Source organism: Trichosurus vulpecula, chromosome 8, assembly GCF_011100635.1.
Source record: "Trichosurus vulpecula isolate mTriVul1 chromosome 8, mTriVul1.pri, whole genome shotgun sequence".
Lineage (NCBI taxonomy): Eukaryota > Metazoa > Chordata > Mammalia > Diprotodontia > Phalangeridae > Trichosurus > Trichosurus vulpecula.
Window position 1 is genome coordinate 142,300,580 of NC_050580.1, and position 18,382 is coordinate 142,318,961.

Here is an 18,382-nt window from a genome sequence, read left to right on the forward strand (position 1 = left end):
CCCTCCGGCTGCGTTTCAGGAGGTTTCACAGACGCGAGCCAAGAGCTTATCTCAAATTTCTGTCCTCGCGGTTCGGCTCGCCTGTAACAGGAATCCGATTGGTTCCGGGAAACTTGCAACTGTAGAAGTTTCCCCATCTTGGCGCTGATTGGCTTCTGCAATTCCTTCCCCAGGCCAATGGTGATCTCTGTTTCATTTGCCAGTACTGGCTGCCTCCCTCAGTCCATTCTCACAAGCCACACATATCTTGCTCTAAGCAAAGGTCCTGCCTCCCCTGCCTACTCTCACATGCAGCTTTGCAGCCTCAGCCGCAGCTGAACGTTTTTTAACCTGATCTGCCCCAGGATGTGGCTTCTGGGGTGACGTCGGGCCCAGATGTTCTCCCCAGACCACGCCCACACCCGGGATTGAAACACCCTCTGAGCAGCGATAACGGGCAAAGCTTGTTGTATTGTCACAATGCAAGGGAAGGGGTAGACCAGCGGCATTATTTTTTTTATGTTTATTATTTGGCATCCTTAAAAAAAATCAGCTTTTGAAGCCGATGAAGCCGCAGCTTCCTGAGCTGGGATTTCCTCTCTTTCCTTTCACTGGACTTCAAATGCATTCACTTTTTAATGACCGGCCGGGTGGGATCTTCCTGGACGAAGTGCAGTTTTGGTAAAGCTACAAACCCAGCGTGCTCAGAGAGAGAAGACCCATCCCCCACCCCCTCCGCCCACCAGCTTGGATATAGAGAGATATATTTATATATATATTTTTATGCAAAGAGAGAAAAAGTGCAATTCGAGATTAAAACAAACAATTTCTCTGTAAAATGGCAGCCGCCGCCTATGTGGATCATTTTGCAGCCGAGTGCCTTGTTTCCATGTCCAATCGCGCGATTGTCCATAGCCCCAAAGAGGACCCCGACACCTCACCCGAAGGCACAGCAGCCCCTCCTTTTCCGAATGCTGAAGACAGGCGAGAAGGCAGAGAGACTGGCAAGGACAACGCCTCTTTGATCGTGGTGGCCAGGATTTTAGCTGATCTTAACCAACACGTCCCAGCTCCTGCCCCACCGACGGAGAGGAGGGAAAATGTCTCCAAAAAGGAGAAATTACCTAGCCGCCTCTCTCCGTCTGGGGATCCGGCTCAGGAAGCCGCCTCCCCGGACAGCCGATGGAGTGGAGAAGCAGCCACACCTACTAGTCCAGCAGGGAGCGAGCCCAGCCTCAAACAAAGAAGCAGACGGGGGAGAAGCCGAGCTGACCCCGAGTCACCTCAGAAAAAGCACAGATGCCACTACGCGGGCTGCGAAAAAGTTTATGGCAAATCCTCCCACCTCAAAGCTCACCTAAGGACTCATACAGGTCAGTCCCCAGCCGGCCGGTGGCTTAGCCATTAAACTGTGTAAGGAGTGGCACCCCCCAAGGCCAACGTTAGGATTTGTCTCTTGTACGTTTCCAAGCTGACACCTGGTGCCAGACACTCAGTGAACTAACACCTTTTCTCCCTGGTTGTTGTTAATGTTTTAAAGTGACGAGAATAAAGTGGCGTGTTAGTGCCGTGGACAGTAAGTGACACTAGTCCTTATCCACTTCTCATCCTCCTTTCCCATCACCTCTGTCCCCCAGGTGTCGAGATTGTAAACGGTAGTAAACCTTTTTGGTTTAGCTTGTTTTCGTCTTCCCCACCCTCAAGCTACCTGCCCCCTCTACAGATGTACACCGCTGTAAGCAAACTAGATATAGAATGATCTGGGATTTTATACGCGAAATAACCCCCGGGGGATGGGATTATTCTCATCCCAAAATGATTCAACCCTTCAGAAAAAGGGCTTACGTAGAGTCGCTTAAAATAGTGACTCCTCCAACGCGTGCCCAATGTGATCTGGTTTACGAAAATTCGATTTACACAAAACTTTGCCCGGAAACTAGTGCATACAGCGAGGTACACCGGTACTGCTCCAACCCCGGCTACCTTCCACCAATTCTGGATCCCGACAGCTTCCTAGAAACCTTGAACCAAATTTCGCCTTCCTGTCCCTTCCTAGGCTTCTCATTCATTATCCAGTGTCCTCCTCAGCTTTCGGGGTGCGCCTTGGAACCGGGGAACTTGCTCGTGGGAAGCCATCACGGCTGGGGTGTTGGGGTAACAGAAGGTGGAAGATCAGAGAGCACTGTATCCCTACCCCTCGTAGCAAGCTAGGAGATGACCACGGTTGGGAGCAGGGGCTGGGACAACAAGTGGTGGTTGTAGGGGGGAAGGTGCTGGTGGTCGGGGCTGGGGGAAGCCGCGAAAGGCGCCGCGTACTAGGAGCCCGGGCGACCCCGCCCCACTTTAATGGCTCAGCCGCCAGCCCCAGGGCGAGCCAGCGCCGGAGGCGGCGGGGAGCCTTTGCTGGGCGTCCGAGGGGCAGGTGGATGGCTCCAGCCGGGTCCTGTCCCACTTCCTCGCCGACTCCGGGAGGGGAGTGGCCCGGCGCCAGCCCTCGGAGCCTTTCTGCGTTCTCCTTGGAGAACGCCAGGAAAACGAAGCCGCACGTTTTTTTCGGAGTTGTCGGCTGGGTGAGGGACTAGGCTAACTATGGGGAAAGCCCTCCTTTCCCCCACCCCCTCCTTTTCCCAGCCCAAGTGAATTTGGGAGGGGCTGGGAGGGAAACCAAGGGGAGGAGCCCAGGCCGAGTCGGGTTCACCCGGGGACACCGGAGCTCTCCAGCTACTCTGCACATTCTTCGCTCCCCTCTTCCTGTAATTTTTTTTCCTTCTCGGTTCTCTGGGGTTTAATTTGTTGTTACTAGAGCCAACCGTACTGACTGTGTGCAAGGGGGGAGGACTAGAGAAGAGAGTGACTCTGCCCCGGGATGTGACGGGACCCGGGGGGACTGGGTTTTCTTTGTTGGAAGCTCCCCCACCCAACTAGCCAGACAGTGGAAATACTCGGGCTCTGTCTCTTTCTCTTTCACACACACACACACACACACACACACACACACACACACACGCACACCCCGCAGCTCCACACCCAGACCCAAGCCTGTTACTGCTCCGGGAAAGGACAAACTTCCTATTTACAAAGCTTTTTTAATCTTTAACCCTCTCACTTGTTTACTGCGCTGCCTTGGAGCTCCTTCCTAGGAATCCAGATCTCATCATCAAACATACAACAGTCCTGCCCTCCACAATTGCTGACACTGTATATACAGCCCAAACTTAACTGCTAAGGGCTGCAAGTAAACAAAGGTAATAATCCCGCAGGCCAGGGATCAGGTCTGGAGTATGGCATGTCAGGGGCTGAATGAGCACTATATGTTAGGAAGTACTTGTCTAAGCTTGCCGTTAATTACACACTTTTTTTTTTCATTTTACACTAAACCCCACAAAAGCCGTGAGAAAATAGTTGTTCTCTCCTCCCAATTGTAATAAAAGACCCTCTTTCCCCCATGAGACAATGTGAATTAATTTATTAACCTTATTTTACTTCTGAGCCTGGTCAGACCAACAGCCCTAAAAACCTCACTTTTCTGATCCATCTGTACATTAATGGATTATTTGTTTATTATTAATGTAATACACTTCCCAACACACGGAAAAAACTTTACTAGCATCTTGTATATAACAATTTTACTTGGCCTAAATCCATATTCACATAGTAGCAGAGCTTGAGTGCTACCTAGACCCTCTGGCTCTTTCCAGTGCTCCTTCCAGTACACCAAGATACTTCGGAGAAAGGAAACTTCAGTCTCATTCTTTCATTGGCTTTCATTTTCCATCTGCTCTTCTCCCAAGGTTGAAATTGTGCTATCTGTTTTCTTCCCTCACTGTATATTCTCTTGACTTAGGTTAAAAAGAATGTGACCAGGACTGGGGGTGTGGGGTATGAGTTCTGTTTAAAAGTGTAGTTCATGTTAGAAATGTGTGGTTAAGGTTGGGGAACTGTGATCAGAGTTTGTGGGTGTGCTCATTGTTGAAGGGTACAAAGCCTTGGAGTGAGGGGAGGGAGTGTGGTCAGGGATGATGAATCTAATTGAGATTGGGGATATGTGGTCAAATTTGAGGGTATGTGGTCAGGGTTAAGGGGACTTGGAATCAGAATTGGGGGCATTGTCAGGTTGGCCATGTATCCAGAGTTGGGGCATGGTCAGTGTTGAGAGTGTGCCCAAAACTGTGGCTTATGCTCAAAATTGAAAGGTGTGACTGGTTTAGTACTAAAAAAACAAGCTCAGTTCCTCTTTTTCTGTCTTCTCAGACAGGGACACTAAGATGAAACATCACCATGTGGCTGTGTATTATAAATGGTGGTAGGGCAGTTTAGCCTTTGAAGTTGGGGGATGGGGAAATGTAGGCTAGCAATATAGTGGCTTTCTGTAGTAAGCTCTGTCAGAGAAGAAGGCAGGAGGGTTAAGACTCCCCAGCCTGTGTTCTTACTTCACTGGTCATTCCTCAGGAACTTTAAAATGTGAAGGTGATTCTAGCTTTTCTGTTTGAATTGGAAGTGAGATGGTGAAGGGGATGAGGAAGAGATATGCACACACACACACACACACACAACCTAGGGAAGATTCTAGAGCCTATTATACCATAGGCAAATGGTTTTGTAGTTAAGCCTCATTTTGAACACTCAAAGTTCTGTCTCTTAGTGTCTACACTAGCAAAGATAGACTACTATTCTGGACAATTTATTTTATAGATAAATTACTGTTATCCTATCCACTGGCTTTAAAAATAGTTTCTTTTTCCTCTCAAATTACCTAGATAATTCTCTCAACTCTCAATTCACCTTTCCTATATAGATATTTCCTCTATATTTTTGGTTATAGATATTGGTAGTCTGGAATATTGGGCCTTTGGGCCTTCTGAATCTAGGTCTGCAGAACCCAGTAAATTTAGAAGTTTAAGGAAATATTTACTACTCTCTTACTACCCCTAAAAAAACATGCTGTGTTAAGAGAACCTTTTCTTAAAATGTCTTGCTAGAGTGTTTTTCCTTTATTCTCCAAATTCTGCGAAAAACTTCTTTCTTGGTCCTGCATCATTTTGAACCCCATTGACCAGCCATGTCAGCGCCATTCCCATCAGCTAACATGGCTTTGTAGGGATTCTAAGATGTTTGCAGTTTCTCCCAGAAACTTATAATTTGCAACATGCAGATACCCAAGTAATGGTGGTAATAAAGAGAGGCCTAAAGTTTTTTCAAGCCAGATGAAGGGTTGATATGAATCAGATTGTCACTCTGTGGGACACTGAGATCTGTCTGATCTGTACTCAAATTGCTGTCTACCATAAAACCTAACCTTCTTGCAGATGGCAAGGATATGGAACTGGGTTTGATTAGAAGGCTTATTGCAGTCCTATTGTATAGTGAGTAGAGGACTGATTTGCCTTGAGGTCACAAGAACCAGGTTTAAGTTCTGGTTCCACCACAAACTAGCAAATCACTTTAACTTCTTTGAGCCTCAGTTTCTTCATCTGTAAAATGGGAATAAAAATGTTTGCTTTACTCACCTTGCCAGGTTTTTATGAGGAAACTTTAGAGATAGTAATAGTAGCTAGCATTTATATAGTGCTTTAAGCAAGGCAATTTATATATAACTATTTCATTTGATCTTTACAACCGCCCTTATTATCCCTTTGTGCAGATGAGGAAACTGAGGCATTGAGAAGTTAAGTGACTTGCCCAAGGTCATACAGCTAAAGTATCTGAAGCAGGATTTCAACTCTGGTCTTCCTGATTCCAAGCCTAGCTCTTCATTCACTGCATTGCTTAACTGCCCCAGATAGATATATATAAGTATACACACAGGCACGTATATGCACACATATACATACATACATATGTAGACATATGAGCCATAGCATGATGCAGTGGGCAGAGAACTGGCCATCAGAGCCAGAAGGACTTGGGTTCGAATCTTATCTCTCACAGATATTGGGTGTGGAGCCATGGGCTAATTATTAGCTAATAATCAGATAATAATTATTAGCTAATAACAATTATCAGCTAATAATAAAATAATAATTAGCTAATAATGATAAGCTAATCACTTAACCTTTTAGGGCCCCCAGACAGCTCTCTATAAGTTGCAGAGAGGGTACTGACATACACTGACTTAGGAGTTCCCTATACCAATGAAATCATGAGTCCATCCCGTATGCCTCTGGGTGTGTGAGAGATGCCATCATGACATGTGTTGTGACTATTCAGGTGAATGTTTTCTTTGTTCCTTTGAAACTTCTTAATCTGGCCCTTTTGCTTAAGCGATAACAGTCAGAGTAACAAGACCTTGGAAAAGAGTTGTGTGGAAGGGCTTCTGTCAAAGCAGATCACAGGAAATCGAAGGATTCAAAGATGGAAAAAAATCATCTAGTCCACTGCTCTTATTTTACAGACTTAAAAGGCCTAAACACAGGGTTCTTTGCCTTTCAACCACTCTCTTTAAGGAGTTTTGGTTCAGTATAGACAAGCCTAAGGTAGGGAGGAGGTTATAGAGACTATTTTCCTATCTAGACTATAACCTTTGGTGAGTCACTTAAGTGTCTTTTTCTGTGAGATGTGGGTAATAATATCTGATCTGTGTGCCTCACAGGGTTTGTATGAAATGACATTAGTATGTAGGCACTTAAATGTTTGGCGAATTAACTCTAGTGTGCAGGAAGAGTACTATTTTCTTATTGTATTAGTACAGTAGAACTCTCTGACAACAATGGGGTATTATTACTTAGATTCTAATATACTGAGTATTAAATTATATCACCGCTTTCCCTAATAACTATATGCAAAAAGGCTAAGACACAACACTAGATCACAGGATCATCAATATAGATAGACCTGGTAGACACCTTAGAGGCAATCTAGTCCAACCCCCTCATTTTACAAGTGAAGAAACTGAGGCCTAGAGAGGTTTAGTGACTTGCCCACGGTTACACAGTAATAAGTGACAGAGGTAGGATTTGAACCTAGATCTTCTCACTGCAAATCCAATGCTCTTTAGCCTTATGGGGTAGGATTTCTGTCTGTTTTCCCCTAGACATTCCACTGGATTTAAATTTAAGTTAATATCAGTACACATATCATCTCATTAGAACTTTAAACCAAAGGTCACACAACTATATTAAAAACAACAACAACAACAACATATCTCTCTCAATTTGGTCTTGGCTCTTCATGTCCTAATTCACATTAAACAATTTCTTCAAATTTGTATGAGAACTTATTAATGTCATTAATGCTCATTTGTTTTCCCTGATGCAGGTAAAAACCATTTTGAGCATTCTTGGGGTATAAGCATTAAGTTAATTTGTAATATGAAGATGATATTTTTCTAACAGTTTCATGAAGGAATGACTATGGAGGGATCCAAATTACATTAATGTAGAGTTCAAATCAACTTTATCTGTCAGAATCATCTAGGTGGCTGAGTGGCTAGAGCATTGGGCTTGGAATCAGAAACACTTGAGTTCAAATAGAGCCACAGACATCTGTTAGCTGTATGATCTTGGGCACATCATTTCCTCCCTTTCTGCCTCAATTTACTCATCTGTAAAATGGGGATAATCAGAGTACTTAGCTCTGAGGGTTGTTATGAGAATCAAATAAGATAATATTTGTAAAGTGTTCAGTGCAGTGACTGCCACATAGTTTTTGTTGTTGTGTTGTTGCAATCATATCTGACTCTTCGTGACCCCATTTGGGGGTTTCTTGGCAAAGATACTGGAGTGATTTGCCATTTCCTTCTCCAGCTCATTTTACAGTCAAGCAACTGAAGCAAACAAGATCAAGTGGCCTGCCCAGGGTCACTCAGTTACTAAGTGTCTGAGGCCAGATTTGCACTCATGAAGATGAGTCTTCCTGATAGAGCATCACCTAGCCACCCCCTAGGTACTAAATTAAATTTGGGTTTCCTTCTTCTTAAAAAAAAGGCTGTATAGAACATGCAGACCACATAGATTTTCAAGAAATTTACCCTTCCCATTAGAGAACTCTATGATGGGACAATCTATCAACCAGAAAGCTCTATTAACTGGTAGTTATGGTCTTTAATAATGTGATGATTGTGAATCCTCTGATCTAGGTCCTAAAGGGCTTTCCAAATTACCGAAAAATAAAATTATGTTCAGTAGAGTTTTAATGTCAATTGTATTTTATTTCATTTGAATTGTTTGAAAGCTGCCAATCCACGTAAGATAGTTTTCTATTAGTCAGAGTATTTGGTCAACCAAAACACCTAGTCAAAAACTGGTTAAGAGAAGGATTTACTATAGTTTACTGTTTGGGTTTTATTCCCCAGGCTGGAGAAAAAGAGGTTTTAAGCCCCAGTCCTCTGAAAGAGGGGCATTGATGTGGAAATTAAGGAGAGAAATGTAAGGTATAACTGAAAGACCCTAGAGATCATTGCTTCATTCTTTAGAAAACCCATCCACTAGACTCCGGCAGAGAGCTCTACTATGAAATAGCTCAGCCTGCTTCTATCATTTTAGCAGCTGGCAGCCAGTGTTTTGACTTCGTCAGATTCTGTTTTGTTGTCCAGAGCGATGGGGGGGCTTGGCTAGCTACCAGTGGAATGGACACACTGTCTTTCTTGGCAGAGACACTCTGAATACATTCCTACCTATTTGTTCCCTCAAAAGAATTGTTTTCAGAACAGTTCTGTTCTCTGCTTTTCCTCTAGCCCGCCAGCCAAAATGTTTCTCCCTTCCATGTCTTTAACCAGGGCCAATACAAGTTGCAATTCTCACGTAGTTTTTTTCTTGGCTTTCAGTTAAAGCCAGGGGAAAACTAAAATAATATTGTATGTTTACCTTTTTCATGTAGGTTTAATCAGCTCTGCCAACCTTGCAATTTTCAGGAGTGTAGATGCTGTTAACCCTTGGGGACCAAAGCATGTGCAACAGACAGTTGTTCCTTTTGGGGGAAGGGAGGTGGAAAGGAAGGAGGGAGGGAGCATGTGAAATAAACCAACATTACTAATGACTCCAATGTGATCCATGGGAACTGGTCTGGGCTAAAGTTTATGTTATTAAAGCAAAGCAACAGTTTTAAAAAATTTGGAGCCACTCATTTTCGTAGAAATAATTCATGAACTAATTACACTAACAAGCTCATTAAAGTAACAAAATGTTAGCCCTGGAAGAGTCCTTAGAGATCATCTGGTCCATCTTTCCATAGATGAGTAAACTGAGACCCAGAGATTTTATCAAATTTTTCACAAATTCAGATAAACTTCTCTTTTTAGTTAGTAGTTTACAACTTTTTTTTTTGTATAGTAATAACATTGTTGAATTTTTATCTCTTCCAACTGCCTCCATTTTTTTTATGTACATGTGAGAGGAGAGGATAAACCAAAATTAAAATTTAAGAAAAACTAGAAACCAACCTTTCAGACTTATAATTTGGTCTACTGGTATATCTCCAGCTGCCATTTTTCACTTCTCTAATAAAAGGATCATAAGATCACAAATTACAGGATGATAGACCTAAAGCTGAGAGGGATCTTGGAGGCCATACAAACTCTCTCATTTTACGGAAAAGGAAACTGAGTCACAGAGAGGTTAGGTAACTTACCCAGGATAGCATAGCTAATAAGAATCTGCAGTTGGATCTGAAGCCAGTCTTTCTTGATTACAAATCTAATTCTCTTTCCACTATGCTTCTTGGGCTAAAATCAGTCTTCCAGCTTGTGTGCATTGTTTTCAAAAAGGGAGTCTAGATACACACCCGTATACCCACAATTAAATAAACACACGGTGCTGTTGTTTGCCCTCAGAGACAAAGTGACCAAGTGTATGGTATTTCCTGGGTCAGAATTCCCAGAAACCCCTGCACTTGATTTGCTTATAGTGATAATAGCGTATATCATATTGTTAAATTAAAACCATATATTAATACTAATACTGTTAATTAACACTAATCTCCATCTAAGCCATTTTCTAGATTGGAAATAGATGTCTAAATTGTCATAGTCCCCCATTCCCTCCTCTACCCCAATGAATGTCCTAAGAATATTCAGTCTGGGTTAACGATCCAAAAGTAATCAGCACCAAAGTAATCTAGTCGCTATTCCATTCCTTCCTGGACCACTCTCATCCCTCCTGGAATTAAACAAAGGGACCTCAAGGACAGCGAAATCCTTTGTTAATGGAGAAGGCTGGGTGCTAGTGCACCAAACACTTGAGGTGGACTGGTAAAGGGGAGACTATTCTGATTGCGTGAATAACCTGATCAGCTTCTGGAGTGAGGAAGGCAGTGATATAAACCAAACAACCAAGTTACTCTTTGTTAAAAGGTACAAAACCTTTAAAACATATTCCTGAGAAAAGTCTTTTTGTCTTCCTGTCATTCACTTGTTTAAGTGCTTTTTCCCAGGAGCCTGGAAAAGGCTTTAAAGAAAAATATTATTTCTTAGTATTTTCAGTTTTACTTTAAAAAGGAGGTTTTTAAAATGTTTCTATGGAACTAACTTGTGTTCTTACCTTTTGTAAGAGCCCTGGGGATGGGAAGCATGTTAAGAAGAGCTGGCAAAGGTACATTTACCAGGGGATGATAAAGGTTGGAGACTTCTCAGTGGTTTCTTTTATAAAATCATACAATGATATTAATACCCTATTTATGGGGGAGAGCCCTTATCTAGTGACTCAGTAATTTAGAACATAGCAAAGAAAAAAAAAGATGAGTAGTAACATGGATGTTTATTTTACACATTTTGTTTCACAAAATTTATGCATTAAAATTCATGCACTTAGTTCGTGGGAGAACCCCTCTGTCCTCATTCAGAGACTATTTACTCATACTTTACACACAATCCTAACTTGTTAGGTTATCTGATTTACAAAAGAGGAATTAAGGCAGGGAGATACAGTTAAATGAAGGAACACTGAAAGCCTTATCACCAGGGAGAAGATAGACATGAAGATAACTATAAAAAGAAAACAAAAAACATAAGAATTAAATGTAGAAAACAGCCTAACAGACCTTAAGAGCATAGATGTGCATAGCAGGTGTGCCTGAAGGTCTATGGGAATGTACCCCCAGGTACCAATACCAAAACTATTCAGGGTATATGTACAACTATGCACTCAAGTACATCATTGACTTACAACTGGTAGACAAACAAAACAAAATCAAAAACCCAGAACAAAACAAAACAGAAACAAAAACTGATGTTTGTGATAACTCTTTCGTCATCTCCAAAAGCTTAAATAAATCTCAACATGTTTTAGTTTGTAAAGGAGTATATAATCCATTTGAAAAAAACTTCTTTTATTAGTAACTTAAAAAGGATTAGATTAATAAGTCATAAACTTTAATTATCTGAACCATTCATTTGTGGGGAAGATGAGACAAATAAGATCTTATTATATAAGAGGCTTTCTATAATTTTCCCCTGAAATGTCTCCATGTACTCTATTTTCACTTGTATATTGGGCAGGAAGTTTACAGGCTTTGAAGAGGATGAGTCTTAGCCTCGGTCTTTACGGGCAAGAGATAGTAGGAATTATGGTGACCTTTCCTGAGAAAAGGGCAGGAGGAAATGGGCTCAAATTTGAGTGAGAATTATTGAGAAAAATGTTATTTGTCCTTCATTCTCAAAGAAGACCATGACATCAGGAAGGTGCTGTCGTGACTTGCAAGTGAATTGAGTTTAAGTGAGGGGAAGGCTATGCAAAGTCACCAGCCTCACTTTCTCCTCCAGAGCCATCTGGGCCCATGGCAAGGTATAGATCAGGATGGCTGGAGATGGCCCCCTGAAAAAAATGGGAAGTATGGGTATAAGCTACAGGAGCAGCCAGGTACAGTGGAAGGGTTGGATTTGGAGAGAGAGGACCTGGCATCTGTGTGATCTTGGGGAAGTCAGTTAATTTATTTGGGTTCCATTTTCCTTATCTGTTGAAAGAGAAGGTAAGAATGGATAATCTCTAGGATCCCAGTATGAAGCTCCTTGAGAAGGGGAAGGGCATAAAGCATTTATTAAGTGCCTACTATGTGCCAGTCACTGGGCTATGTGCTCTGTAAGTATTGTCTCCTTTGCTCCTTACAACCCTTTGAAGTAGGTGCTATTATCATCCCCATTTTAGAGTTTCAGAAACTCAGGCAGATGGGTTAAGTGACATTCCTAGGGTAACATTTGAACTCAGATCTGCCTGCCTCCAGGTCAAGTGTTCTTCTATCCACTCCACCACCAAATTGCCTGAAAATAGGTAATATTTCATTCTTTGTACTGGCATTCCTGATACCTGGCAGAGTACTTGACACATCGTAAATGCTTGTTGCTTGATTGTATCTCTGATACTCTAGTTTCAAATTGAACATTAGAAAGAACTTCCTGTGCTTTGTGAATTTATGGGAGTCTCTCAATAGTCTTACCTAAGACTTTTGTGGATTCTTCTCCTGCAGATCCTGCAGATTTTAAAGAAAAGTGTAAATGGCTATCCTTATGGAATTGTTTAAACAAAGAGGCCTATATTATGTGACCACTAGAAGTCCATTTCAGATTCGTGACTCTTTGCTTGGCCATGTCCTAGGGTCCTGGATTTGCCAGACCTGGATGGAGATGCATACTATACATGTCTCTTCAAAACTGAAAGCCATTGTCTCCAAGCCCCATCTTCTCAAAGTCCTTTTACTCCTGGCAGACAATTACTCAACTAATTAGCCAATGCAGTTGTTTTATCATCTCTAATTGAATGTATCAATCAATTAGCTTTATTTGGGGAAGCTTTCAGGTGACTTTGCCTTTGGCATGTTAACCATATTATACTTCATTTCATTGAGGAAGAAAGCACACAGACCTGGGCTGACCCTGGAGCTTGAATGATTTCCCTGGGCCTGATGCTTCAAGTGGTCCTTAGAATAAGGTTGGCCTGTGCCTTAGGGAGGGCCTGCTGGTAATAAAGGATAACTCTCTCACACATATACAAAATTTTACAGAAACAGCAATAACCAGAGCAAACCACTAGAACTGCGGGTTATAGGAAATAGCCCATAAACTTCCCTATGTGTGTTGTCCCCCCAACAAACTGGATAGGTCTTGACTCACTTCCCTTCAGGCTACATGTTATCTTTTTAGTGACTTCTCTTTCAAAGCTGTGCAGTGCCATGCTATGTTGATTTTAATCTGTATAAAATTGCTGGGGAACAAATAATATGATTTGCTTCAAGCCCTAAATTCACTCCAGTAATGCCCCTTTCTCAGACCCTTACAACCAATCATGGAGGTCTTTTCTCCTGGTCTTGAGGTTCTATGTTTTTGAAAAGGAAGTAAGAGGGCAGAAAGGCACAGAAGTGGCAATTAGAAGAGACTGAATAGATGGTTCAGAGGGCAGCAGGGTCATGTCATCTAAGGAGCCTGTAGCTGACATTTTTGCTGTTCTTCACACATGATACACCATCTCTGTGCTCTGTGACCTTTTACTGGCTGTCCTCCATCTTGGAATGCTTCCCTCCTCATCTTTGACCTTTGGCTCTCCTATCTTCCTTAAAGACTTAGCTCAAATCCAATCATCTGCAAAAGGTTGTTCTCATTCCCTCTCACTGCTAATGCCTCCTTTCTGAGACTACCTCCAATTTTCCCTGTACATATCGTGTATGTTTGTAGTTATTTACATGTCTCCCCTGTTCCAATGTGAGCTCCTTGAGGTAGGGTTCATTTTTGCCTTTCTTTGAATCCCCAGTCCTTAGCACATTGTCTCAAACATAGTAAGCAGTTAATAAATGTTTATTAATTGGCTGACTGTTAAGTGATCTTAAACCTAAATTCAGTTTATGGCAGAAAGGAATTCATTTTGGATTTTTCACCAAAATCACTGCAGTTAGTCATTGAATCTTTATAAATAATTGCCCTTTTTATGCATTGGCTATTTTTAAAGTGCTTTTTTTGAACAAGACTTTTGAGGGTCCTTATCCCTTCTTTGCTCCCACCAGAAGAATGTGATGTGGGGAAAAAAAAACTGGTTTCTTTTCCTGGCATCTATACCCACCCTACTTTGGATATTAGAGAAGAACAAGAAGAAAGGGGAGAGGAAGTGAAAGCCAAAGGAAGAAAACGATGGGGAGGGGGGAGGCAAAGAATGGAGAGGAACATCTGCATCTGCTCATTCATTCAAGAACCGTGTGTTGACTACCTACCATGGGTTAGGAAGGGAGGGGGGGTTACTGAAAGATGATGACACATCATAATTCTTGACTTCCAGGAGCCAATTATTTAGTATATAATATGATTGATTTTTCTCTTGCCCTCTATCCACTTTGCAAAGACCTAGAAGCCCTCTGATCCCCTTCCATAAGGAGCTGTAGCCTACTTCGAAAGCCAGCTATCAAAGCTGTCAACATTGCCAAGGGAAATTCTGTGGCAGCTAAATACTAAAAATAACTTGTTTCTATGCAACTTTCCATTTTTGTATAATAAATGTTGAATTTGAGTTTAAATTTGAACCACCTCTGGTTTCTGCAGCACCTTTTAACTTAGCCAGCTGACTAGATGGTAGGTTTTTCCAGTTCTGTGCTGTGAATCTTTTAAAAAACAAATGATAGCTCTTGAGAAGCTTGGGAATGTCCAAATCACTACCTCCTCCCTTCTTTCCCCCCTCCCCCTCAATAAACACCACTGCCAAAACAGGTTTTGCTGTTTATACTGGATAAAAATATGTTTCAACAAGATATTTATAGCCAGGAGAAGGTATTTATAGGAGTGTTGTCAGTCATGTTTTTGCAAAGTTTGCCCATTCAGCTCAAAGCCAGTCCACAAAGATGGAATTGTGCCTTGAACTGTGCTTTGTCACCTGCTTAATTTGGTGACACCCACTAAATACCATAACGGTAGGGATGTACAAACCATTAAGGAAAAAAAACAAGTACAGATCAAACTCTACACACCGGAACTTGGTTTCTCTCTCCTCCCCCAGCCCCCCACATTAGATTACTTTTGGTAGAAACCGACTTCTGGGGAACTTGAGGTGGGAATATACTTGTGAACTCTTCTCCCCTTCTTCTGGGGATGGTTCAAAAACGGAGCTGGTTTTATTTATAATTTGAATCAGATATGAGTGAGGCTATTACAGAAAAGCAAAAAAAAAAAAAAAAGACAATTAGAAGAAGAAAAAGGGTGTTATGTAGAACTATTTTCCCACACTAAGTTTAAAACATTAGACATTATTCAAATGCAACAATAATTTTAACAATTTTTTTTACTAAAATTATTTTAAAAATATATTTGTGTGTGTGTTGACAACTGAGTTCATTTTCCACAAAACACTCAAAAACAAAACCAGAAACAGACTAATCGCCCTTCTGCTTTGAGGACCTCAAGTGCTATATTTTATTATTGTCCAGGCAAAACATGGTCATGGCTCTTCCCAGTGGGCAAACTTGGAACTTGTTTATATAGGACATGTGATTTCTAGTTCTGTTTTATAACTTAAGCCTATGCCAGAATTTTTTTTCCCTACCCCCAAATAACCTTGTATCAGCTGTTTGGAAGTTAACCTTGTTGACAAAGCCAACATACTTTTTCAACTCAAATTCAGAGAAATCTTTCAAGATAATTTGTTAACTACCCCCTGTTCCCCCTCTCCATTGTGATTTTTTAAAAAAAATCTGCTTAAAAGAAAGTAGAATCCTGTTTTTGTTTGTTCCCGGTTTGTTTTTGTTTCTATGTGGCTGGACTTGGTGATTTGTTGGTTAGATAGCCATCAGACAAATGTTGATTCACTAATAAGAGGCAATGAGAGTCAGACATGCTAATCCTGTATTTGAACTTGAAGATTCAGGTTTAGGAAGGGTTTCTATCAAGGGATAAAAGGCAAGGGGAAAAGAGTGCAGCAGGCAGTCCCAAGCAGCTACATGGGGGAGGGAGGAGAGAACAGGAGGGAAGAGGTCTTAATTTATTCTTTTCTTTTTTTGGCAATCATAGCACAAAAACACTTGCTAACCAGGAACTTGGCTTAAATCATGCAACTGTAAGCCTGACTATCCTTAAATGACCTCTCTGGAAAAGCACTGAGTGGTTTGTTGCCTTAGGTTATATATCTCTGTGCCCATGCCAGGTGGTAAACACATTTCTGCTGGAACAAAGAGGGAGGGGCTATAGATGATTGGAATTACTGAAAGATCTCATCTGCCACCTAAGGAAATGGCACTGCCTTCTTTTCCTGAATTATGGACCTACCCTCTTGGATCTTAGATCTGTGGCCTGCGTTGACAACAATTTGGGAGTTGGACTTTACAAGGTATTTGGGGCCAAAGTTCCTGCCACCTCATAAAAAACATTAGGTCTGACTTTATTGGCCATTCTTTGTACTGTTAACTTCTGATTCAAAAATGAGTTTAAAAGATGGCATTTGAGGAGCCTTCCAGATCCAAAAGCTGATAGTTCTAAATTGTGTGGTCTCTGTTAAGTAAAACCTTAGCTACTCAGAATATGTGGACAGTGGAGTGTTCTGGGGAACTTCATTTTCTGGGAAACTGATGGTTTACCCTATAAATAGTGAAACACTTTTTTAACCTTTCCAAGAGTATTGGATGCATAGTGATGTTAGTGAGGATAGCCCAGGAGACTTGGTTTCTAGTCCTGGCTCTACAATGAATGGTTCTGTACATAGAGAGGGAATTTACCTTTTCTGTGCCTTAGTTTCCTTGCTTATAAGATGAATGGGTTAGGTCAGAAGATCTCTAGGGTCCTTCTAGCATGAAATTATATCAGCAGGCACTGCCCCCATTTTATGATGCCCTACCTTAGTATGCTGTCTTACATGAATAAGTAATTAATAATGGTACAGCCTGAAATAGTGGAAAGAACTCAGGATTTGGGATCTTGGGTGAATGTTGACTTAAATGGAAGAAAGTCTCTAATAGTATGTCCTAGGTTTGGAGGATGTCCTTGGCTCCATACTATTCAAGAGTTTTATCAGTAACTCAGTGAAGGAATACATGGCATTATGGCTGTGCTAGAAATTGCAAAGTTCTTGTAAACTTTTTGATGTGTGAATCAGGGTTTGCTTTATTATTTTGTTGAGTGTATGGACTTAAGAAAGTAATGGGAAAATTTTAATAATGCAAATTGAACTTAAAAGTTTATTCTCTCTCTCTCTTTGGAGAGATGTTTGTTAAACATTTACCAGCATACCTTTGGATAGATTGCTTATCAAAATTGAAGATGACACAAAGGTGGAGGAGATAAGTAATGGTGTCTATCTTGTTTCTCAGATACAGGAACCAACAACAGTTTGTGAGAGAAATATTTGAAGGTCTTAGTGAACTGAAAGCTAAAAATGTACCAGCAGTGCACCATGGTGCCAAAAAAAAGTGGCACCATTCACGGCTGAATTAAGAGAGACATAATGTCCGAAATGAAGTGATCTTCCACTCCATATTCTGCTTTGTTCAGACCACTTTTGATATATCATGTTTATACAAGGTGGCTCATTTGTGTATGAGGCTTGATCTCAACCTAGAGACATTTGGGAAAAATTTAATGGAAAATTTCTGGTTCACCCAGAGAAGAGCTGAGAAAATATACCTTCTTCCTTTCATTACAGAATTGGGGGATCAGGGTATGGAATATTGAATTTGCTGTAAGACAGTCAATGTTTGGTTGATTTTATAGAAATGCTCCCACCCTCCTTTTTTTCTTTTTTAAAATATTTGTTACAAGGTTAAGGCTCCATGTGGGGCAAAGGAAAGGCGGGGGGCGGGGGAGGATATATTCAGAAATGAATGTAATGTATGTTTTTTTAAGGCATCAATAAAAAGGGGGGGGAATAAAATGCTTGGTAGAGGAAAAATGTACAGTCCTTAATAATTATAGTGTCTTTATGTTTAAGGAACTCAGATTGTATTACAGTAATCATGCTTGGGACAGGCCTGTCATTTGGTTGGGCAGGGCCTAGAGCAAAAGTACTGGGAGTTTAGTCTCAACTCCCTTTCTTCATTCTGTAGCCACTTTCTGTGGAAATTGGGTAAAGTTAGAAATAAGAGGACGGGTAGTGACTTGTCAGCACGACCAGTGATGAGTCTGGAGACAAGAAGGTAGTGTACACTGATTAACCAATGACCTAGTCACAAACCTTCTGTCCCTTCCCCTCTTACCCTGTCCCTGTTACCCTTCACCTATTTCAGTTAAAGTTTCCAACCCATGTAACATTCATGAAAGGGAAATACAATAAGTACATCGTTGGTTTATTCCTCTGATTACATTTCCATTCTTGTTGCTAATTCTGTTTTGTTCTTTCAGGAAGGCCTTTTGTCATAAGAGTGTAAACTCAAGAATATGTTTGTTAAGTCTGGCTTCTTAGTAGTGGGAATTACAGATTTTCTGAAATACCAGGTACGCTCTTTGGAAAAGCCCTAGTGAAGGCAGAAGCACTTATATAAACCACTATAAATTTGCATAAAGATATAAAATCAAATT

The 18,382-nt window shown here is 41.3% G+C and overlaps 1 protein-coding gene across 1 annotated transcript in view; it reads left to right on the forward strand.

Annotated features, from left to right (window-relative positions):
• The first annotated feature begins 319 nt into the window (after positions 1 to 319).
• Positions 320 to 18,382, forward strand: part of KLF13 (Kruppel like factor 13) — a 98,347-nt gene continuing 80,284 nt past the window's right edge. The window contains exon 1 of the mRNA XM_036736906.1: positions 320 to 1,352. Within this exon, the coding sequence (XP_036592801.1) occupies positions 818 to 1,352 (535 nt within the window). The 5' untranslated portion in view covers positions 320 to 817. The remainder of the gene's footprint in view (positions 1,353 to 18,382) is intronic.